The sequence below is a fragment of the Pongo abelii genome, chromosome 3 (assembly GCF_028885655.2).
Source record: "Pongo abelii isolate AG06213 chromosome 3, NHGRI_mPonAbe1-v2.0_pri, whole genome shotgun sequence".
Lineage (NCBI taxonomy): Eukaryota > Metazoa > Chordata > Mammalia > Primates > Hominidae > Pongo > Pongo abelii.
The window spans coordinates 198524212-198549648 of record NC_071988.2 but is presented as its reverse complement, the minus strand read 5'-3'; the positions used below and the strand labels follow the sequence as shown (position 1 = coordinate 198549648).

Below are 25437 nucleotides of genomic sequence, written 5' to 3'. Positions count from 1 at the left end.
GAAACTAAGTCCCTAAAACACAGCAACAATTCATGTAGTATCCTGGGACACTGAAGGAGAAGAGTGAGCAAGAAACTCACAAGGAGGTAGGTGGGGAGTCCTAGGGGTCGGCTGTACAGTCTCTCCTCTGATACCTGCATGGAGGTGAGAAAAAGAGGCAGTACCTAGAAAGGTGACAGCAGGAGGAAAGCCAGGGAGCCTTTCTTCTTCGGGAGTTGCTGTAAGGATCATCCCCTGAACACTGATGTCCTGATTTCCACTCTATTATTTTATTAAAATACTGAGTTGAAGGTCATCAGTGAACTTCTTCTGGCCAGACTCAATATCCTTTCCTTTATCCTCATCCTTTTATTAGGTTGGTGAAAAAGTAACTGCGATTTTTGCCATTAAAAGCAATTGCAAAAACCACAATTACTTTTACACCAACCTAATAGTTCTTAATCATTGGACCCTACCTTGAACACTCAATATTTTTTAATGTACTAACTCTCAACTACCTTACTTGGCTTTCTATTGTTTTAGTGGAAACCACTCACCAACACTTAGCTTTGAATAGTCCAACAGCATTAGCCCCTCTTTCTTTCTTCCCACTTAGTAAGCGCACACAAAGTTCCATCTTATTTAATCGTCGTAGCGTGTATGCAGCTTACTGGAGTAATTTAGGTTCCTGATTACATATAATCTTGTATGATCTCTTCTGTGTGTGTCGGGGGTGGGGGAAGTATGTGTATGTGGCTGTGAATCTGTGTGACTCTGTCTCAATCTCTGTATGTATGAGTCGTGTTTGCTCAATCAGATTGTAAGTGCTTAAAAATAGAAAATTTTAGAGGCAACTTGAGCATGTATTTTAGTTAGAACTATGTTCAAATAGTGCTGTTCTTTATAATTAACTTTTGCAGGTCTCTAAAGCTCTCTGAGCCCAACTTTTCTCATTTTTAAAATGTGAATAATAATATTCACCCCCCTAAGATGAAATAAATTCATAAATAAATAAACATATGCATGTAGCATCCAATATACCCTCAATAAATGATTTTTCCTATGTTTTAACTTTTCTCACATCACTCATTCTAGTATTACAATGTTGAGATCAGTTTCAACATTTTAGTTTGACTAGTTGATCGAAGCTAGCAAGGTTAGGAAAGTTGAGATGTACTGAGCTAATCAACTAGACCTTGCTACCACAGTCTCTCAACATGGTATATTATAAAAACATTTATCTCAGTAAGTCACTTCAATGACTAATCAATATTTTATTTTCTTGAGGAAATGAAAATGCCAGGAAAATAGATGCACAATACTTTTAATGTGGTTATGTGTCTTTTAAATATTAACAGAGTTGTTCATAGTGTTATTTGGAAGTGTTTATAATATGAAAAATACAGCATCTAATTTCCACATGAAGAATTCATATGCTATGAGTTATTTTATTTGGGCTTAATTTTTATTTAGTAATTAACAGACTCAGAGATGGTAAAATTTGCTGAGGGAAAGTATACGAACAGAACCTACAAATGGGAATCAAGTAATTCATAAAAACAAAACCTGATGACTTGACATAAAATCCTAAATATTATACTGTCGTTTTTTGTACTAGTAAAACTAGAAGGATTTAAACTTAATGCACCAATGATTCCAGCCTTAGTGAAATGAAAATGTTTCTTAACCCCAAAGAATCCAGGCTCCTGATTAGCTCATACGAAGACAATTATTTATAATAGCACTTACTGGTAAAGAGAAAGGACTGAAACCTTAGATGGGCACTTAGACGTGACTAAGGCGGGTTTTATTTCCAATCCCAAAGCACTAAAGGGGAAGTCTGCAGTGACTCAGAGCACTATGATGGCCCAGCTGTCCACAGGCATACCTCTCTAGTGTGGAGTCAGGCATCACCATGCCAGAGGGAGGACTCACCATAGAAGAATCAGCATGTATTGACTCAACTGACACAGTCTTACCAGTAGTGAAAGAGAGGAACAATTTGTTAATCTTCTATTTGAAGTTAATTTTCACTGACTCCCAAAGCACATATGAAATGGCACACTGGGTCTAATTAATGTCTGCCTAGCCAGTATTCTGCCTCTGAAAATGATACCAGGGGCCATTTTCATAAGAAGCTTGGTAATTTCTTTCTAATATATAGATCTAATTGTTATTATTATTTTTTTCTGAGAGCCATTCATTCACTGGGGAAAGAAGCAGCCTGCTTTATTTGACATATTTATTTTACAGCCATTTCTCCTGTGTTGGATTGTGTCAGGTAAATCTGTCCAATCAGTTAAGATACTCAGCATAAAATGGATACACCGAGGGAGAGAAGCACACAACACTTACTAGTATGACCAGTCATGGGTATGCTCCCTATTCCAAGAATGGCCACTTCTATTTTCTTATGTTTGTTTTTTGTTATTTTGGAACTTCTCAGATGAATTAGGAAGCAAATACCACAATCAACATGCCCCAAACCCAGTCATAGAAATTTGTAAATAAGCTCCCTGTAAGAAATGATATTTTGTATTTTGGCATATCATTTTTGGCTTAAATGCCAAAATCTTGCTGCTCTATGTCATTTTCTTAATAATTTATTCTATTTCTCTTTTAAAATATAACTTGCCTAAGGATACCTATATACAGATGCATTTCATTAATGAATAAAACATATTGGGGTTAACAAAGATTATAGGCCTAAAAAGTATATTGTTTTCCTTGGTTTTGGACAGTCTTGATGAAATGCATATGTTTACTTGATAATTCTTTTGGATATGTCTTTTCTGATGCCTCCTTCCCAGGATTACATGCTTCCTCTTTGTGCTCCCTTAATACCTGTTTTTACCTTCTTTATATTTACCTGATTTCGTTTCCGTTTCCTCCACTAGACTCTAAGTTCACTGTGGCAGGGACCATTCTACTTGTCTTTGTCTCTTCAAAATCTAGCAAAGGGTTTGACACATACCAAGTTCTTAAAAAGTGTCCATTGGATGAAGGACCCGTGTTAAGTTATTAATCTGTGATGTTCCAGTGTAATGACTTGTAAGAAAAATGTTTTTTTCTAAATCTGTAAAAATAACATAATTGGTTAATTTGATGAGTAGTCATTAAGATACAAGCCATGGACTGTGTGCTGATTTAGCTCATGGTCTACAAATAGTACAGTGCCATTTTAAAGCCTTAAATGATCGACAACTTTACTTGATGTTATGAATATCATTTACATTAACAATGGGAGCCCCATAAACTGTCTTCAAATTTTTCTTGATAACTAAATATATAAAATGGAAAGGATAAGCATATATATTTCAATATCTGGATTTTGAAATTTGGAGCACAGAGGTGGAGTGTCATTTTATATTGAGAATGGAAAGTCAGGAGACTTGCAACACGTGATGCAATTGCTTCCATGGAATATTTTCAGACCAATAGGAGTTTGCGAAGAACTTTTATGGAGTGTATAAATATTTTGAGCTGTAGGCATCATTACCAGCTGATATTTTCTTTCCTCAGGACCAGCTGTTCAGGAGCATCCCGGACGAGAGCCAGGCACATTTGAGACTTGGATCCAACTAAAGACCGCCGCAGATTCTTCTGCAGCAATGTCGGTGTTAGAAGAAAATCGACCGTTTGCTCAACAATTATCCAATGTCTACTTTACAATACTTTCACTGTTCTGTTTTAAGCTTTTTGTGAAAATCAGCCTTGCCATCCTCAGTCATTTCTACATAGTGAAAGGCAACCGCAAGGAAGCGGCAAGGATAGCAGCTGAATTTTATGGAGTAACCCAAGGACAAGGTATGTTTATGATAATCCTCTCTTGTTTCAAGTGGAGTTTAACTTTCATCTGATCCACAATTACATGTTTTCTTTTTAGACTGCTTCAAGGTAAATATTTTATAAACTTTTGTTAAGGGAAATACTTGTAACTCACTTCGTGGCTTTATAAAAAGGAAAATTACTTTTTTAATGTAAATGTTTGGGTTAAAATCAAAGTATCATTGCAAAAGAGATTAAGGAAGGCATACTATATATATAATAGGAATACATATATATAATAGAAATATATATATTCCTATTAAGAAACACTTTAAAAAGTTAAACATTTGATCTGCCAAGTCATACTATTAGAGATTAGTTTTAGAAGTAATTGACTGCACTTCAGTCGTCCTCTAATGTGTACCTGGATTGTATAATTTTAAATCAAATCTCTAGTTATATGTAAAATAATTGTTATTAAAAAGAGGGGGATTTCAAGATTTGGTTTCTCACAACTTTAATAAGATAACCATTTGACTCTAAAAGCACACACAAAAAGAAGATTGACGGCATGTGTTTTTCTGATGGAATTGTTATTGCTTAGCTCAGTTTGTAAAAAATTGATTATAAAAGGATAGAAACATAATTAATAAATTTTATATGTGTGCAGCCAAGTGCATCCATGTTCTTGAGAAGAAACTGTGGTATGAAACCAAATGAGAAATAATATTACCCATAGACTTCAAAAGGTTGTAAAACCATTTAGGTTCTATTGTATTGGTACTCTAAAAAATAAAAATGACTCATATGGCAGGCTTTAAAGTGCCATTTTTAAATTCTCATAGTCTTCAGATTCATTTCTGATTTGAAAATCAACAGGCATGCATGAATATTTATAGCCCAAATACCTCCAAACAACTTAAATTGTCAGCATTGAAATTTACTATCACACAATTTAAACATGTAAACTTGAAAGAAAAATCACTTAGAGTGGAAAGCTTGCCTTCTTAAAATCCATGTTCCTACATTTTTCAATGTGGGATGCAACTCATTTTAAAATCTAACGTTACTCTATTAGTACATGGAAAGTTGAGTGAAGGTGGAAAATCTTTTTTTAGTGTGTGAGGTAGTGAGTACATGTTTCCTGAGGAAGACTGCAATTTTGCAACATGAGGAATTGATGTTCTCATTCAAAATGAGGAAAATTTAAATGTTCATAAGAATCTCTTTAGGGAAGATAAAATCTCAAGTACACAGGCAGTATTTAACCCTTTACCTACCACCTCTGCCTTAGAACAGAGAGAACTATATTTTATGCATTTATGGAGACTGGGGCTAACATTATCACCCAGGCTGGAGTGTAGTGGAGTGTAGTGGCTCAATTCTCACTGCATCCTTGAACTCCTAGGCTCAAGGGATCATCCTGCCTCAGCCTCCTAAGTAGCTAGGACACACAACCATGCCTGGCTAATTTTATTCTTTGTAGAGACAGAGTCTCAACATTGTCTGCCTAAGGTGGTCTGAAACTCCTGGGCTCAAGCGATCCTCCTGCCTCAGCCTCTGAAAGCTCTGGAATTACAGGTGTGAGCCTCCATGCCAGGCCTGAACTGTATCAAAATGTGACATATACACTATGTGATTCATCTGTACATAAAAAATTTAGCTGGCAAATGGAATATTTGTGTACAAAACAGCAAACATAGAAAACTAAATTTTAAAACAAAAGCCATATTTGCAGATATACAAGTAAACAGCTTACATGATCATAAAGTGGTAAAATTTACCCTCATGGGCAGCCTATAGCACATTACTTCATAATCAGATCTTGTCTATGTGTTATGAGAATTGCTTTACATTAACACATGAAATATTGCCTAAACAGAAGAAACTTTTTTGTGGGTTGAAAAGGGTTTTAGAGGAGGCCATGGAAGCTCCTTTTTGTACATATTTTCAAATAAAAAGAAACACTCATCCCCTCATTAGACTGATCTCAGTGTGCTTACGCTGGGAAATCATGGGAATATATGTAATGGTTTCCACGTTCCCATATACTTTTAGGATTCTATTTTAAAATAAATTAGAACTCTAGGATTTTTTGTCTCAAGAAGGAAAGAAAAAAGGAAATCAATATCAATTAATAGGAAACACTTTTCCTGGAAATATAAAATGGAAGCAAAGTTTTTAAAAATTTTGTTTTGTGTTATTTTTAATGTTAGATCTATTTAACAAAAATTTCCCCTCTAATATCATGCATTAATCTGTATATGAAACAATAGAATATAGTATTATAATTTTTATTCAATGTAAACATAATTTGTTTCCAATTTTATTTTAACATTAAGAGAACAAATCAGGTACTTTATAAAACTCTTTCTTAATCTTCTACTTCTAAGCATTCATTCTTTCTTGCCCAGGAAAATTATTACTTTCTCCATTTTAACATAGCTTTTTCTTTTATTTACTATAAGTAAACTATTTTTTTTGTTTTGTTTGTGTCTTTATAAGTCACTAATTAGGCTTAATTATCTCTGTTTAATCCAGCAATTTCCTCCTTCCTGGGAGAGATTATCACCTTCATTCCACTTTGAATTGGGTTTCTCATTCCTACTTTCAAGGCTTAGCCAGACTGCTCCCCAACATTTCTGATGTGGAGTTGCCAAATTCCATGAAATAAGAGATGGTGTGTATATTTTCATGTCTTTCATAACCACCAAAGACCCTGTTGACAACATGCTGGATGCCCTCCCCATGAGCAGTAGTACTTTGGTGTGAAATAAAAGGAACTGTTAATTTTCTTAGATATTATTGTAAATCAGCGGATTGTATTAGACAAATATCTGATTTTTTTTTAAAGCTCTTTCCTATCAGGCTTGAGACCAAGGTATGATTACCCATAAGAATGCTGAAAAGCTAAATGGTATCTAAAAATAGCTTAAGATATTTCCTTCTGGATCCTTTTGCTATTTCATTAAACTTTACAAATCTATCTTTTCATCTCTAAAGATTTTTATCACCCTCATCATCATACTGCAGGGGCCTATTCTTTGCTTTGCTTTTTTGTATAACTACCTCCTGTATCATCCTTGCTGCTAAGTGTCCTGATTACAATCTTTATATATATTAGAGGCCTAGTCTATTCTTTTTTTTTAATTATCATAATTATACTTTAAGTTTTAGGGTACATGTGCACAATGTGCAGGTTAGTTACATATGTATACATGTGCCATGCTGGTGTGCTGCACCCATTAGCTCACCATTTAGCATTAGGTATATCTCCTAATGCTATCCCTCCCCCCTCCCCCCACCCTACAACAGTCCCCAGAGTGTGATGTTCCCCTTCCTGTGTCCATGTGTTCTCACTGTTCAATTCCCATCTATGAGTGAGAACATGCGGTGTTTGGTTTTTTGTCCTTGTGATAGTTTACTGAGAATGATGATTTCCAATTTCATCCATGTCCCTACAAAGGACATGAACTCATCATTTTTTATGGCTGCATAGTATTCCATGGTGTATATGTGCCACATTTTCTTAATCCAGTCTATCATTGTTGGACATTTGGGTTGGTTCCAAGTCTTTGCTATTGTGAATAGAGTCGCAATAAACATACGTGTGCATGTGTCTTTATAGCAGCATGATTTATAGTCCTTTGGGTATATACCCAGTAATGGGATGGCTGGGTCAAACAGTATTTCTAGTTCTAGATCCCTGAGGAATCGCCACACTGACTTCCACAATGGTTGAACTAGTTTACAGTCCCACCAACAGTGTCAAAGTGTTCCTATTTCTCCACATCCTCTCCAGCACCTGTTGTTCCCTGACTTTTTAATGATTGCCATTCTAACTGGTGTGAGATGGTATCTCATTGTGGTTTTGATTTGCATTTCTCTGATGGCCAGTGATGATGAGCATTTTTTCATGTGTCTTTTGGCTGCATAAATGTCTTTTTTTGAGAAGTGTCTGTTCATATCCTTTGCCCACTTTTTGATGGGGTTGTTTATTTTTTTCTTGTAAATTACTTTGAAACCGACAGGGAGACTACCAGGCTTTCAAGGCTATACTGAAATATTACACAGTGTACAGAGAGAATGAGGATGTGAAGAAATGTATTAATTTGGTGAAATCATACCAAAGGCCTAGAAGAAGCCATAAACTTCTTGACTCCCATAGATACTTCAAGAGGCAGCCCTTCTCTTCCGTTAAGGGCAATACTTTTCAAGTTCTGTGTTAGACTCTGAAGAAGTTTAGCAGTTTTTGCTACAAATGGACAGGACAAGTTCTAAGCATTGATTTTTTTGAGCACCCTTGATATCAAGACACTGAGGATATGGTATACATAAAAGGCAAAATGTATTGTTTTCATCCTTAGGTTTATATTCTAATTGAGGAGATAGGCTATCTACAGATAATAGTCACTTTCCAGAACACTCACTGCCAAATGACTCTAAAGCATGAATGGGTCATTTTCTAATCTGTACTTTCAGAGATATCTTCAAAGAGGAAGCAGATCTTGAGGTGACTCCAGGAATGAGCGAGGCATGGATTTATGGGTGCACATGGACTGTTGGGAGTCAGTAGATTCGGCTGGAGTGGAGAGTTCATGCAGTAGAAAAGTAATAATAAGTTGGGCCCAGATGTGAAGGAATTTGAATGCCATGCTAAACAATTCAGACTTAACTGTGAAGGCAGTAGGAGTCATTGAAAGTTTTTGGTATGAAAGACGGTGGGAAAATAAAAAAGGGTATGTATTAAACCATAATTTAAAGTAGATTTATATAGCAATATTCTTTGGAGTTGGACGAGAGAGATTTGAAATAAGTTGACCAGTTAGAACCTTGCCATGAGGAGATGAGGACCTAGACTAGTTTGGTAATAGTGGTATGGACAGAAAACATAGAATGACAACAAAAAATAAAGAAAAAGAAAAGAAAGAAAGAAAGAATCTGATGATACCTGTAAATAGCATTCAAATAGCCTTTAAATTGGCAGAAAGAGAAAATGTTACCTTAGAGTAACATTTTAACATATTACTTTTTTCATTTTAACATAGCTTTTTCTCCCGGAGTTAGATATTAACATGTCAATCAGAAGATTGATTAGCCACACAGGTCAAGTCTGTAGCCTCCAGCCAAGGCCACCCCTTGAAAGTGGACCCTTAGAGCTTGGTGAGTCTGGTAGGTTACATACCTATCCCTACTGGGAAATATCAAGGTAAATCAGGAAGTATTAGAGTTAGAATCTGAATTCTAGTCTTGCATTTGATTTATTTAATGTATTCTTTTCATTCCAATTTATATTTTTAAGCACCAAGCCTTCTGATTATGACGTGGCTCCCATCTCGATCTGCCCACAGAAAGAAAATGTGCCAGCTTGCCCTCAGGACTGTTTTAGTCCATCTGGCATTTATAGGTCTTATTGCAAATTAATATATTTGCATCTTGATATCAATCAACAGTATTTTGTGTTCGTTGAGTTGTAAGTCCACTTCTGAGATGTAAATTTGCTCCAGCTTTGCTGACAGATTTCTGAGCCTGCAAGGCCATGGACCAAATTTTGAATTGTGGAAAATTCATCAAGATAACGTGTCTCTGTGAGGCTGCTTGAGAAACAATCTGGTGACACTCAAGCTCTTCAGGCGCTCCTTTCACGGTTGAGATTTTATGTAGAATACACGATGTATGTAGAATCATCGTATAGAATATTTATGCTTGTGATTTCATAAGTTTTGTTTTAGGGTTGCCATTAATCATGCAATTTTTTTTGTCAAGTCTGTGGTAGACACTTGGAAATAGGACATAGTATAAATGTGTGACCTTAAGCTGAATGGCAGGGAAACTTGGCATTTTGGAGAATAGTGTAACCTGGATAGGAAAAGCAGCAAGAATTTGATGTAATATCTTTTTTTCTCCATTAATAAACTCCATCCTAGGTTTAAAACCAACTTTAGGAATTTAGCTTTACAGCCAATGCTAGCAGTAGAAGCAGTAGTATTCTTTATACCTGTTTCTGAGGAGCAACTTGTTTCCTGTGACTTTTGGTGCTGCTGGTTACCTGTGCATGAGATTAGTTATCTTAGGGACATTCTGAGAATCTCAGCAAAGAATCTATAGCAAATCTGTAGGATGACTTCTTAATAATATCTTTATTTTATAAAGGTAAATATTCTCAATATGTGGAAGTTTTTGGACACATTTTCTATACGTAGGTGGAACAACTCCACAGAAGAATAACTGGAATCGATAGAACTGCTCTTGTATGACAAAATACATGACATTATACTCAAAAGTGCTACTAATTTTTTTTTCAGAGAGGTTTTAATTTTGTCCAAGCTCTACTTTTTCAGAAATGCCTAAATACTTTTGTGGAAGAAATCATTATAATCCTGCAAATCAAAAATGAAATCTGGGAACAAATTTCCAAGTTTAGAAAAGACTGTCAAATTTTAATGTATTAATGCTTTTCCTCTCCTTCTGTTTCTTATTCATTTTGTGTTGCAATAAAGGAATAGCTGAGGCTGGGGAAAGAAAATAGGTTTATTTAGCTCATGATTCTGGTGCCGGCTGAGGGCCTCAGGCTGTTTCCACTCATGACTAAAGGGAAGGGGAGCCAGCATGTGCAGAGATCACATGGTAAGAGAGGACTCAAGAGAGTGGGGACAGGTGTGTGTGCTTTTCAACAACCAGAACTCTCCGAAACGAATAGAGTGAGAACTCACTCAGCATCAAGGAAGGGAGGGCAAGCATTAATCTATCCATGAGAGATCCGTCCCCATAACCCAAACATCTTCCATTAGACTATACACCTCCAACATTGAGGATCAAATTTCCACATGAGGTTTGGAGGGGACAAATATCCAAACCATGGCACTTAATAACTTTAGATTTGGAGAAATGCATAAATTTTGTAAGTTAAAAAATTGACATAGGTGGTGATAGCTTAGGAGGGATCAGTTTTCCTAGGAATATTCTTATATCTTTTGTTCATCTCTTCCTTCCTTTAATCATTCAGTTAGTTGCTCATTTATTACTTTCAACATAATGTACTTGCCCAACACTTATTTATGTATCTACCAGGTCAAAGGCATTGTGCTAGGCCCTAAGGATAAACTATGGAAACTAACCACTGTCTTTCCCAACAGTGTACACAGTTTAGTGGAAGAAAGATGGATATGCAAGTAATTTTAAAACATGGTAATTGCTATTTTACAAGATTAAAGAAGGTGCTATGGGAAGGTGCTATACAGAGAAATGTATGTAGAGCTAAGAATGGTTCCGCCTAGGATATGCCAGTTACACAGAAGCCGTACTAACAATATACACATTCTCTCACACAACTAAGCATGCATTCTTATTCACAATGCTCAAAAACTTGCCAAGTCCCCACCTTCACTTCCTACCAAATTTTTCACTTCTCAGTTTGTTATTTCTGACTCATATATCCCTTACCTAAAGCTTTATCTTAGGCTCAGAGTTCTGTTGTTAAAAGAATTTATTTTTAGGAAGGACACAAGTATGCTTTGTGAAAAATGAAAAATATTTTGATGAAAAAATTTCAAAATGGATTTTGTGTACTTTGATAGGGGACATTGATATTGTCAATGTTTTAAAATTGTTTACATAGTAAAGGTAGTAAAGGAATGAAAACTAGGTCTTAACTTTCTGCTTCTCTATTTACTATCTCTTTTAGAAGACAGTGAATTATTAAAATAAGCTATTTTTCTTATTCATTGCCATAACTGCTATAGCTTTGAATGTAGCTTAGTTGAATAAATATTGGAATATCTACTCTCTTCCTGGCACAATGTTGTGTACTACATGCACATATACCAATATATCTATAATATACATAGTATTTAATAACTATAATATGTAACATAACTAATATATAATAAACATAAAATGCATACTATATCATGTATATAGTTTCTATATTATATATATGTATATGTTTGCCATGTGTGATATATGAGTAAAAGCAGAAGACTTGGATGAGCGGAGCCAAACATTGCAGAAGTAAGACAACCTAAACAGCAAGGAGGTAGAAAACCATATGGTGCTAAAAGGAAAACAGTCAAGTTTTGCAATTGATGTTCTCCTCTAAGTCAGAAAGGGAAGAGATTGAGGTCATCTGAGACTGTAAGTACTTCACAAATAAAGCAGAGCTTAAGGCAGAAATCCAAAGGCAGAACATATTTGGTTATGTAGATGTGGAGATGAAACCAAGCTAAATATAAAGAAAAAAAGTGGAAAAGTTTAGAATGTGGAGCCAAACAAGCCTGTCTCATCTGGAGCAAAGGTGGAAGTATAAATGTTAGGGATGAAGAAACATAAGTTGAGTGGTTGATGCTAATGGGAAAAATAAACACACATTTCGAATCATACATCTAAAAGTCAGAAATTCTGTTAAGAACTTTCTAATGCCTTTACAAGATTCAGCATATGAAAAAGGGTCGCTAGCTAATGACGGAAATAATTACCACCATAAATATTTTACAAAATACTTGGTATAATGATTTAATATGTCATTATGTGTGTTTCATGAAGTGTATCTCAGAGAAGATGGAATACCTCCCCAACACTGACTCAGCACTGCACATCCTTAGAGTGGTTCCATGGTAATTCTGTGGATTTGGGCAACAATTTTAGCAATTAAGCCCATTTTCTAAACTGCAGAGGAGAGAAGAACAATTATCCCCAGTGACAGGTAAACCATGCCATTAAAAGCAGGTGAAGTATTTGGAACACCTCTTCCTCCAAAGCCACCCTCAAATAATTTTAAAAAATTAAAAAGAAAGCAAGCATTTGCTTACTAGTGATGTAGAACTTTTCGCATTTCTTGCCGGCGCGGTGGCTCACGCCTGTAACCCCAGCACTTCGGGAGGCTGAGGTGGGTGGATCACGAGGTCAGGAGATCGAGACCATCTTGGCCAGCAAGGTGAAACCCCATCTCTACTAAAATACAAGAATTAGCTGGGCGTTGGCGGCACGCGCCTGTAATCCCAGCTACTCGGGAGGCTGAGGAAGGAGAATCCTCGAACCTGGGAGGTGGAAATTGCAGTGAGCCGAGATTGCACCACTGAACTCTAGCCTGGCAACAGAGCTAGACTCCATCTCAAAAAAACAAAACAAACAGAAACAAACAACAACAACAACAAAACAAAACATTATCAGCTGCATAGCGAACAAGTCATTTATTCTTTCCAGCCTTCTCAGCAATGCTACAAAGCAGACCATTGGCTTTTTAGACTGGAAATTCCCAGAGAATATCATGGCAGGGAAGGAGAGGCTTAAGGAGTATCATAAATTGTTAAATGACCACTGAAAGAATCTTCCAGGTGGTCTGTGATTAAACAAGTCCACTCTGTGAAATTTAGGTTAAAGGTGAACATATATTAGATGATTTTTTTCTCAATCCTCATTCTACAATTCCTCATTGGTTACCATGGAAAAGGATTTTAAAAATCTGTCTTACAGATTTAAGATAGATTAATATCCCATATTTAAGGTAGATTTAAGATTTTTCTAGAAGGCCGTCAGGGGCTGAGAAGTTAGGGTGGTGTGAGGGAGCAAGGTCCCCATGGGTCCCCTTCTCCCTTTTGAACAGACCAACTCTACTTCCATAAATCTTCATAAGTTGGGCTTTAAAATAGTAATAATTTTTTTCTGCAAAGAAAGGGATAAAATAATATTTAAAACTAGACTGTCCCAGTTTATGGAAAATATTATTTGTTTCACATATCTTTACAGAACCTAACCATCTGATAATATGAGTCATAACTGAATATCCTTTCAAAATTCTTTCCTAGGGATTAGATGAGCAGCAAACATTTGGGGTCTGTCAGGCATGCACATAACTATGTGAAATGTCAGGAAGGCATCCTCTCTCTATCAGGGCAGCTAAAATTTCCATGCCACCAGTACCCACTGAGTAAAATAGAAACCTTCAGAAATACACATACTCTTTCCAGAAGGCTTATAGTCTTAAACTACTGGTAGAGTACAAACAAACTGAAATGTAACACCAAAATGCCATTCATGTTTTTAAATAGAAGCACTGGCTCACCTCAACTGTCAAGTGTGTAGTGTGATTTAAATGAAAGCTGACAATTATAAAATTTAAGTTAAGGCCCATCCATTGGAAATCTGCTCTTCACTGTCATAATGCCGCAAAGTCCCTTGTTAGTGAATTGAATCAGGTACGGCTGCCAAAGTGAGAAAGGAAGTAATCCTTCTTCTAAAGAAGTCTCAAGACTTCTTCTAAAGCAGACTCAATGCACTACAAGAGCTGTTAAATAATGACCATGGAAACAGCGGTGACTTTGGTAGTGACTCAACCCCTCAGTAGCAAGCAAATACATCTTTGATTAGCCACTAAGGAGATTTATGTGCACTTATGTTTTCCAAATTCTACTTCATTCACTAGAGAAATGGTGTTTCCATCATTCATCAAGTAAAAGTAATAGTTCATTTTCAGAATGAAATGATGCACCTAATGAATTCTGGAATTTGGAAGTTTTGTGTTTTACTTCCATCTTGACCTGTGATGGAATCACAGTGATCTAGAATCATGAATTCGGAAAAGGAAAAAGTGCAATTCTTTAGAGCTCAAATACACAGGTCGCAGATCTGTTGCATCCAGGAAACAATAAATACTTCATTGTAACTCCAAGAACTAAAAGAAAAGGAGTAAAATGAAAATGTAAGCATCTCTCTCCTTCTCTCTCTCTCCCATCCACCGTAGTTATGATGAAAATGCTCAGGTAGAATCTAGTATAGGGGCTAAGTTTTCTGGCTACTTACCATTACTCAAATAAACCAACAAAACAAGACTGGCTCTGGTTGGAGAAAAAAAACCTTTAATGAACATTAAGTCCCAAAACAATAGTTGCATATCTAATTGGTGTGACATTCCAAGAATGTGAAAAGAAATCTGTTTAAGTAAGCTTAGTATTTGGAGTCTACTGAAACTGATGATAATATTTTTTTGAAAAAGCACTTTTATTTTTATTTATGAAACTTAATTGAATTCAGTGATTGAGATTTTGTAGGTTTAAAGCTCCATTTTAGAAAGCACGTACAAAATGACTACAAACCTGGTTCTATAGCATTATAATGAATATTCTATTACTTTTGAAAGACAATGTTTTTAAGTAGAAGAAAAAAAACTATGTACTTTATAATTAACCTAAGGCTCATGAGACAAACCTGTGATTCTTGCCGAATACTTGACTAGAGACTGAATTTTAACGGGCTACAAGAAAAGTAGATCAGTCAAAACTGCTTTTATCATGGAGAAGAAAATTGCAATTTCCTAGACGAAAGTCACTTGGTCCTTGAAATAACTCTCAATGGCATGCAGGAAAAACACTGCCTTGGATATTGAAGAAAGTCAGCAAATGGTTGTAGAATGAATAAAAGACCTTAAAAAAAGAGAAAATGGAGGTTAAAAACCCGTTGCATATTGCACAATGTTTGACCCAGACATAAATTGTTTTGTCATGGTTGTAGCATTTTCTAGTTGTGTGATCTCAGGAAAGTTGCTTAATGTCTGTAGATCTCAGTTTAATGGAGGTATTGATACTACTTGAGAGGATTCATAGAAATCTTATATGAGATATAATTTATTACCTTAATCACTTACCACAGTGTCTGGCGTAAAGTCAACACTCTATAGATGTTAGCTTTCTATATCATACTTTTTTAAAAATTCAAAAACAGGATAGAATTGCCTATAATTTAGTAACACAGGAAAGCATCAGTAGGAAAAGATAGTAAAGTAACATTCTAATGAATTAACTATGTTTGCCAAACGGTTGCTACCAGCACATAATATAATACCAGGATCTGTCTACTAAGCACGTGTTCTACCCCAGAATCATATTAGCTCTTTGGTTAGATCGTTTCAGAGGTCAGCTTGATTTATCTGCAAACGTAACAATTCACTGAAGCTCTAAAGAGCTTAGTAAGTTGTCAGTTTTTTCGGGTAGTAACTAGAAGAAGCAGAATTCCAACCCAGATTCCTCTTCCACTCCATGGTCTTTCTCATCGAATAAACACGGGGTGAGTGGCAAAATCAAAGCCTTGTGTGCATGAGGTCTCTGTGCCATCCGTGCGCCTTGTCAACTGGCCCTTTCTATATAAAAGGAAAGATATTGGAGAACTATAACTATTTTAAAAGACAGAAAATACAAAGCTTGCCAAAAATAAGCCATTTATTTTATGCCTTTAAGACTAAAGGTATGTTTTTGCAGGTACTCCCTCTGATACAAAGGAAAGTAAGACATTCTGAGCTGTTCCATAGGATTGGAGCAAAGTAATGCAGAGCTTGGCTAGTGTGACCAGGACCTAGGCAGAATGTTAAGGTTGGGAAGGCTAGTTCAGAGTTGGGAGTTTTAGAATTACTTGCAGAAATTTCTTCTACAATCTTACTCTGTCCAAGAAACTTTTCTTGACAGAAATTCTTCAAACAGAAATGTTTTCCTGGGCACATTTGGTCAAATACCTGGTCATGGCTGTCCTGTGGGAAAGCCTGGGTTGCTCTGAAAGAACTCTTTGATGAGTTACATAACAGCATATAGCAATGGCAAGTCGGCAAATTCTTGGCTCTCCCTTATAGTCAGTGCCATGGAAAGAGTCAAAGCTGCTTAACCTCCAGCACACAACAAAGCACCAGATAGTAATGTCCTTTGCCAAACCATCCTTCTTAAAAGCCTCTTGTCCTTTTATTTTATTTTCTCATAATCCCTGGCAGCTGATAGCAAAAGACAAAATCTAGTGACAACATTCACAACAAAGAACTGAGTCAGCTAGTTCAGGGATTTGGCTTTTTTCCTTTATTTTCTCTGCTCCTTTCTGCCAGCTGATCTCTTCAGGAAGTGACCAAAACATAGTTTTTCTTTTTTTTTTTTCTTGGAGTACAGTAGTGCAATCTTGGCTCACTGCAACCTCTGCCTCAGGCTCAAGCAATCCTCCCACCTCAGCCCCCCATGTAGCTGGGACTACAGGTGTAAGCAACCATGCCCAGCTAATTTTTGTAGTTTTTGTAGAGACAGCGTTTCACCATGTTGCCCAGGCTGATCTCAGACTCCCGAGGTCAAGCCTTCCACCTGCTTCGGCCTCCCTAAGTGCTAGGATTACAGGCATGAGCCACCACGCCTGGCAAAACATAGTTTTCCTTGTCATATCTTACAGAAAGTTTTTTTCCTTATGAGAAAAAAGAAAAACAAACCATTTAAAAATAAGCAGAGTATATTTGGAAATAAAGATATGGAATTATCTCATAGAATCATTGAAAGACCTCAAACTTGAATTCATATTTTGAATTACCTGGAGCCTTATGCACAGGTTTAGAAAATATCGATCCTAAAATTGAGCTTTCCAGGAACCCTTGCCCCTTTACCAGGCCACTGCAAAGCCTGTCTGAAGGTGGCTAAGCCTCCAATGAGAAAATAATGAAAAGCAAAGAGTGGTTTTTGTATTCTCTCTTCGCTATGAGACCATTATACCATAAATGTTAACAATAGGGAACAAAATTATAATAAAAACAATGGGAAAATTAATGCTCTTAGTTGCAAGATCTGAGATGCTAGCTTTCTCCTATGTGATGTAGGGTAGGCAGGTGTGAATCTCAGCCTCAAGTCAGAAATGAGTTTTTACTACTCAAAGCTTGGCAGGAATATGATGAAGGACAAAGAACTCTCTCAAAATGGAATATCTTATGGTGAACTGCAAACTTGAGAGTAACGTTTTTGAATAACACAGTCATATATGACAGCCCTTAAAAGTTTTAGGACATAGCTCAGTCTTGCTAGTCTCTAATAGACTTTTAAGGAATAATACTAATAATACAATAATGACCTTTTGTTCTCTGAGATTATAGAAATCCAGTTCTGTGTGATAATACCAGAATAGTAGTATTCTAACATACTTGCTATTTTTCTTTCTTTTTAAAAATAATTTCAACCTTTATTTTAGATTCAGGGGACACAAGTTTGTTACCTGGATATGTTGTATGATGCTGAGATTTGGGTTACAATTGATATCATCACCCAGGTACTGAGCATAATACCCAGTAGTTAGTTTTTCAACCCATACCCCCATCTCTGCCTCCCTCTCTAGTAGTCCCCAGTGTCTACTGCTGCCATCTTTATGTCCATGAGTACACATTGTTTAGTTCCCACTTATAAGTGACAACATGCAGCATTTAGTTTTCTGTTCCTACATTAAGTTGCTTAGGATAATGGCCTCCAGCTGCATCCATGTTGCTGCAAAGGACATGATTTTGTTCTTTTTATGGCTGTGTAGTATTCCATGGTGTGTATATACCATATACTCTTTATCCAATCCACTGCTGATGGGCATCTAGGTTGAATCCACATATTTACTCTTGTGAATAGTGCCGTGATGAATATACAAGTGCATGTGCCTTTTTGTTAGAACAAGTTCTTTTAGGTATATACCTAGTAATGGGATTGCTAGGTTGAATGGTAGTTCAAATCTTAGTTCTTTGAGAAATCTCCAAACTGCTTTCCACAGCAGCTTAATTAATTTACATTCCCACCAATGTTGTATGACCATTCCCATTTCTCCGCAGCTTCCCCAGCATCTGTTGTTTTTTGACTTTTTAATAACAACTGTTCTGACTGATATGAGATGGTATCTCATTGTGGTTTTTTGTTTGTTTGTTTGTTTGTTTGTTTGGAGATGGAGTCTTGCTCTGCCACCCAGGCTGGAGTGCAGTGGTGCAATCTTGGCTCACTGCAACCTCCACCTCCCGGGTTCAAGTGATTCTCCTGCCTCAGCCTCCTGAGTAGCTGGGATTACAAGTGTGCGCCATCACACCTGGCTAATTTTTGTATTTTTAGTAGAGATGGACTTTCACCATGTTGGTCAGGCTGGTCTCAAACGCCTGACCTCGTGATCCACCCGCCTTGGCCTCCCAAAGTGCTGGGATTACAGGCATGAGCCACCGCATCTGGCCCTCATTGTGGTTTTGATTTGCATTTCTCAATGACTAGTGATGTGAGCATTTTTTCATATATTTGTTGGTCACTTATATGTCTTCTTTTGAGAAGTGTCTGTTCATGTCTTTTGCCCATTTTCTAATGGGGTTATTTGTTTTTTGCTTGTTGAATTAAGTTTCTTATAGATTCTGGACATTAGACCTTTTTGTTAGATGCAAAGTTTGTGAATATCTTCTTCATTCTGTAGGTCACTTGTTTACTCTGTTAATAGTTCCTTCTGCCATGCAAAACTTTAATTAGGTTCCATTTGTCATTTTTTTTTTTTTTTTTGCAATTGCTTTTGAGGGCTTTGTCATAAATTCTTTCACAAGGCTGATGTCCAGAATGGTGTTTCCTAGGTTTTCTTCTAGGATTCTTATAGTTTGAGGATCTACATTTAAATATTTAATCTATTTTGAATTAATTTTTGTATGTGGTGTAAGGAAGGGGTCCAGTTTCATTTTTCTGCATATAGCTAGCCAGGTATTCCAGAATCATGTATTGAATAGGGAGTCCTTTCCCCATTGTTATTTTTGTCAACTTTGTTGAAGATCAGAGGGCCATAGGTCTACAGCATTTCTGCACTCTCTATTCTGTTCCATTGGTCTATGTATTTGTTGTTGCACCACTACCATGCTGTTTCAGTTACTGTAGCCTTAGAATATAGTTTGAATTCTGGTAATGTGATTGCCTCTGGCTTTGTTCTTTTTGCTTAGGATTGCTGTGGCTATTCAGGCTCTTTTTTGGTTCCATAGTTCCATCTTACTTTTATAATAGGTTTTTCTAGTTCTGTGAAAAATGATGTTCCTGGTTTGGTAGAAGTAACACTGAATCTGTAAACTTCTTTGGGCAGTATGGCCATTTTAATGATACTGATTTTTCCAATCCACGAGCATGGGATTTTTTTGTTTGGATCATCTATGAGGACTTTCACAGTGTTTTGTGGTTCTCCTCGTAGAGATCTTTCACCCGCTGGGTTAGCTATATTCATAGGTATTTTATTGTTGTTGCAGCTATTGTAAATGTAAAATGCAAGCTATTGTAAATCAAGATTATGTTCTTGATTGGGCTCTCAGCTTGAGTGTTATTGGTGTATAGAAATGCTACTGATTTTTGTACGTTAATTTTGTATCCTGAAACTTTACTGAAGGTGTTTATCAGTTCCAGGAGACCTTTGCTAGAGTTCTTAGGGTTTTCTAAGTAAAGAATCACATCATCAGCAAAGACAGATAGTTCAATGACTTCTATTTGGATGCCTTTTATTTCTTTCTCTTGCCTGATTGCTCTGGCAAGGACTTTCAATATTATAGGAATAGGAGTAATGAGAGTGGGCATCATTGTCTTGTTCCAGTTCTCAGCAGGAATGCTTTCAGTTTTTGCCTGATCAGTATGAACTATTTTTCAAAATAGCTAAATCCTAGGTTCTTTAAAAGCTATGTTTGAAACTTGGTAAAATACCAGTCAAAAAGTTTACCAGAATGTGTGCACTGTTGGGCTTTATAAATTGTGTATAAAAGAACTTTTAGTAAATCACTGAATTTTGTCCTTTGGAAAGAAACAATCTTTGTTTTATAAATGTACATTTTTTATAGACTACATTTTTAAAAACTGAGGTATATCTGTGAGTTGTTTTTCCAGTATATATTATGTGATTAATATTTGAAGACAGGAGACAATGAGAAAGGGAAAAAAGTAAACATTCTCTTCAACATAAAGTAAGTCTCATGTTTCTCAAAGTTTTGTAATTGGACTTAATACATGTGTATAGTTGGTCTTTTTTGACATTTTCTTTTCCTAGGCTTTGACCTGAACATGCCCTACCTCACACTTTAATGTAATGATAGTACATTACATTTTTGTTATAATTCACAAACTTTCACACATGCCATAATCCTCATAACTGTGCCCTACATAAGGTAATGGTATTATGTTATGCTTCCTTTGTAGAGAAGAAAAAAGGCTTTAAACTGCAGAGGCATTTGCTCAAGGTTGTTGATCTTAGAGGAAAGTAAAAATGTGAGCCCTGGTCTTCTGACATTGCTTCTGACATCATACATTCTTAGCATTTGTGAGATTTTGTTTCTTTATATTATGAAACAGGCAGTGTCCTTTGTCCAGAACTAGTATCTGTATTGGGTTGCAATCTGTCTTTCAGAGTCTTTGTACCAACCCCAGCAAGACACGGATTATCTTAACATTTTCTGTGTGGCTTTTTCCCCATTTTCATGACAGCCTAAACAAACTCAATACTGACCATCTCATCAAGTCAATATCATTACTAGCTTGTATGCCATATGAAGACAGATTCACTTCGTCTTCAGAATTTAGACAAATGCCAGCACATGGCAGGTTCTTAATGAATATTCATGGAAGGAAGAAAGGAAAAGAGGAAGGGAGAAAGTGAGGGGACTCAAACTTAAGTGAATGGAATTTGTTACCCTTTTCAATGCAGGATGGTACCTGTTCCAATTGTCCCTAGCTGAATGTTGTGGGTGCCTGTGCACTGAATAAGTGTTAATGGATATTGATTCCGGAAGTTAATTTTCAAAGAACAAATGAAGACAGAAAATGAATACTGTCCAAAGTTGAATCTATAAGTAATGCCTTCCATTCCTTCTTCTTAATCAGACGTATTGTCCCTTTTCCCGATTTCTTTTAACCTCATAAAATTGGCATTAGAACAGCACCCCTGCACACTCCGCCAAATAAAAATATTTTATGTGCTTGTCTTTTCTTTTCTTTTTTTTTTTTTTTTGAGACAAGGTCTTGCTCTGTCACCCAGGCTGGAGTGCAGTGCTGCGATCATAGCTCACTGTAGCCTCAAGCTCCTGGACTCAATCCATCCTCCTGTCTCAGCCTCCTGAGTAGCTTGGGTCTACAGGTGTGTACCACCATGCCCAGCTAATTTTTGTATTTTTTGTGGAGGTGGGGTCTAGCCATGTTGCTTGCCCAGGGTAGTCTCGAACTCCTGGGCTTAAGTAATCCTCCCGCCTCCGCCTCCCAAAATGCTGGGATTACAGGCGTGAACAATCATGCTGGTCCTATGTGTTTCTTTTTAACTAGAATCAGTTAATGGCTGCTAATGTATTCAAGTGTTTTTTCATGTCTTATTAACTCGAAGATCATTTTCCTTTAAGTAAAGAACACTGCTTGTTCACCTTTTGATTCTCCATTTTTAATTGAATACACTTTTATTCTTAATCTTTTAAGCTTTCTGAGCCAATCTTCAAACAATTTTTTTTTTTTTTTAGTGAGACAGAGTCTCGCTGTGTTGCCCAGGCTGGAGTGCAATGGCGCGATCTCGGTTCACTGCAACCTCTGCCTCCTGGGTTCAAGCGATTCTCCTGCCTCAACCTCCTGAGTAGCTGGGATTACAGGCACGTGCCACCATGCCTGGCTAATTTTTGTATGTTTAGTAGAGCTGGGGTTTCACCATGTTAGCCAGGCTGGTTTCAAACTCCTGACCTCAAGTGATCCGCCTGCCTCAGCCTCCCAAAATGCTGGGATTACAGACGTGAGCCACCGCAACCGGCCGGAACATTTTAAACATTGTTTGTGTATTTAAGATTGAATGCTCAATATGGTACTTCAAAGTGTGTGTGGCAAAGAGAAAACATCACAGACACCAGGTATGGGAACTATAACTGACAAGGAGATTACTCTCTTTTTTCTCTCAAGCAGACCAGAAAATTATCAAGTGTTAGATGGTGTCACAGGAAGGGCTATGGCTGATATGAAACTGAGAATCAGTACCTGCTAAAAACAGCCACTCTGGACTTTAGGTCTTCACCCTTCCAGATACTCTGCATTGATGCTTGTGTCTTAAATCCTTTAGTATCTGTTTTAGTTAACAAAAGTAAGAATGATTAAACAAACAAAAAATAGAAATCTTACTTTTGCGCATGCACACAACTGGCTTATTCATACATAGGCTGCTGGAAGATTCCGATGGGAGGGATGATCTGTCTCCAGCAATGGGAAATCTATTTTCCTGCAGTCACTGTAAAGCAACGGAAAGAGAAGGAAGCAGCTCCCATAGTGAGCGAGGTCTCCTGTTTGGAGATAGTTGGACAAAGGCACAGTATCTGCAGGACACCTGCTGTCCTACCAGCATGGACAGGATGCCACCTTGGCTTGTAAAACTGGAGTTGAGGCCAGCACATTTGGGACTCCTGACCTTCTGTGCTTTCTGCTCTTAAGATACACTTCTGCAAATATGTTTGATTTTCATTAAAAGTATCAACATAAAACGTCCCAACTGCTGTCAGAGGCTAAACCTCCCATGAGCACATGGTTAAGTGGTGATAAATGTATCTGTGGCTAGAGCCGTGGGGAGGAGAAGGATTATGTGTAAAATGGTTCTTACATTAAGTCCTTGTCCATGGTGCAGATCAGATTTTCTCCTCGGCAGCTGTTGTCCTCAGACTAGAGAACACAGATTGTTGATTTCATTCCTTGTATGGATTTGTGACCCTTTGAAAATTTCAAGCTGGCAGTTGGTAGATAAAACAGTGTGTGAACAAAGCGGGTAAAGAGAATGAAAGGACCAGAAAAGTGTCATTTTATAAGAATGGTAAATGCCCAGTTCTTACGTACATGCCAGGAGCTGCTCTAAACAAGTAGCGTTATAAACGCATTTAATCTTTATGAAAACCTTATGATGTAGGTGCTGGTGATGAGAGATCTGTTTCTGTCTTCCTTGTTTTATGTTCACTGGTTTAGATTTGTTCGCATGTGGCGTTAACTAGCAATCTAGTACATTGGAAAGAGTCCAAGTCGGAAGCAGACAATCTCGGTTCCTGTCTTGTTTTGCTGAGAGCCCTATGAGCCGCTTTGAGAATACCACCTCCCCTCTCTCGACCTGTTTCTTTATCTGCAAAATGAAGGAGTTAGACAGGATCACTGGTTTTTGAATCTTTTCTAAAGCCATTGGCCCTTTGTGATCTGGAAGGTCATTTTGAAAAGCTAAGAGTGGAAGCTGCCCTGATGGGAAACAGAGCCCACACTTTGCCAGCACACTCTGAGGTAGCTTTATTGAACTCCTCGGGCTCTTTGAAGCCATTTGTAAATGGCTAAAGAAAATGATTTCTACGTCTGCTTTTAGCTCTGAATGCTAAATAATGCTATGCACATTTATTTTGACTTCTGGTGAATCAGTTTCCTGGCCAGAGAAACTTTTAGCACAAAGAACCGAAGTTACCTTTTGTGAATTTATCACGCCCATGACGTCAGCCACTCTATTCCAGAACATAAATGTACTTGACCGAACTCAGAACAGCTGCACTGAGTCACCAAATAATGTGTAATGATCATTATTTTAGGACACTCCCTGTGGCCTTGCAGGCGATATTGCACTTAACTCACTTTCTTTTTTTTTTTTTTTTTTTTGAGATGGAGTCTCACTCTGTCGCCCTGGCTGGAGTGCAGTGGCACCATCTCGGCTCACTGCAAGCTCCACCTCCCGGGTTCACGCCATTCTCCTGCCTCAGCCTCCCCAGTAGCTGGGACTACAGGCGCCCACCACCACACCGGGCTAATTTTTTGTATTTTTAGTAGAGACGGGGTTTCACTGTGTTAGCCAGGATGGTCTCGATCTCCTGACCTCGTGATTCGCCCGCCTGGGCCTCCCAAAGTGCGGGGATGACAGGCGTGAGCCATCGCGCCCAGCCAACTCACTTTCTTTTAAGGATCGCCTAAGGTCACTTAAAGAATGCTGTTGGAAATTTTGCTTCCCCAGCACTCTGGAGCGCTCGTCTAACTCCATATTTTCTCATCCTCTCCACCAAGCACAGTTTCATGAGGAGAAAGTTCCTAAGTCTTCTCGGATGCCCTGTTACTCCTCAGCACCAATGGGAGAAGAACTAAAGTCTCTTATTGCCCTCAGTGGTAGAGCAGACATTCAGCAGATCTTCCCAGTCAGGGAGAGCAGGGAGTCCCAGTAAGACTGCAGGTTGGAATAAAGAACAGCAGGGTAAGAAGAGCCAAGTGTTTACTCTTCTCTTCTCATATTGGGAGTGTCACATTTTCTGTTAACCTCTTCCTCTATTTTAAAATCTTTTTACCTGGGATCTTTTTGTTAATTAGTATTTTCTTGATCATAAAATACACCACAACTGGGGAAAATGGACAGAACTTTGTTTACAGAGTTTAATACAAGATTTTGAAACAAAAAAACTGTATAGGCCAGATGCCGTGGCTCACGCCTGTAATCCCAACACTTTGGGAGGCTGAGGCAGGCAGATTACTTGAAGTCAGAAGTTCAAGACCAGCCTAGCCAAGATGGCGAAACCCTGTCTCTACTGAAAATACAAAAATTGGTCGAGTGTGGTGGCCCATGCCTGTCATCCCAGCTACTCGGTAGGCTGAGGCAGGAGAATCGCTGGAACCAGGGAAGCAGAGGTTTCAGGGAGCCGAGATCACACCACTGCACTCTAGCCTGGGCGACAGAATAAGACTCTGTCTCAAAAAAAAAACAAAGCAAAACAAAACAAAATGTAAACCTGTATAACCACCATTCAAGTCATGAAATAGAACCCCAGAAGCCTTCATGTATCTCTTTTCAATCACAATACCTTCTTCTCCCATCAAGACCGAGTGACTACTTTTTATAGTAATCATTTTCTTGCCTTTCTTTAGTTTCAGCTCCTATGCATACATCTCATATTGATATGGTTTAACCTATTTTTCAACC

The 25437-nt window shown here is 37.5% G+C and overlaps 1 protein-coding gene and 1 long non-coding RNA gene across 3 annotated transcripts in view; one reads left to right on the top strand and one right to left on the bottom strand.

Annotated features, from left to right (window-relative positions):
- The window catches only part of ASB5 (ankyrin repeat and SOCS box containing 5), a 59167-nt gene that overhangs the window by 977 nt on the left and 32753 nt on the right, over window positions 1-25437 (top strand). For both annotated transcript variants that reach the window (XM_054554751.1, XM_054554752.1), the window contains exon 2: window positions 3502-3786. In XM_054554751.1, coding sequence (XP_054410726.1) covers window positions 3502-3786 — 285 coding nt within the window. The remainder of the gene's footprint in view (window positions 1-3501; window positions 3787-25437) is intronic.
- Window positions 15012-25437, bottom strand: part of LOC129059150 (uncharacterized) — a 33935-nt gene continuing 23509 nt past the window's right edge. The window contains exon 6 of the long non-coding RNA XR_008524886.1: window positions 15012-15164. This is a non-coding gene — a long non-coding RNA (uncharacterized LOC129059150). The remainder of the gene's footprint in view (window positions 15165-25437) is intronic.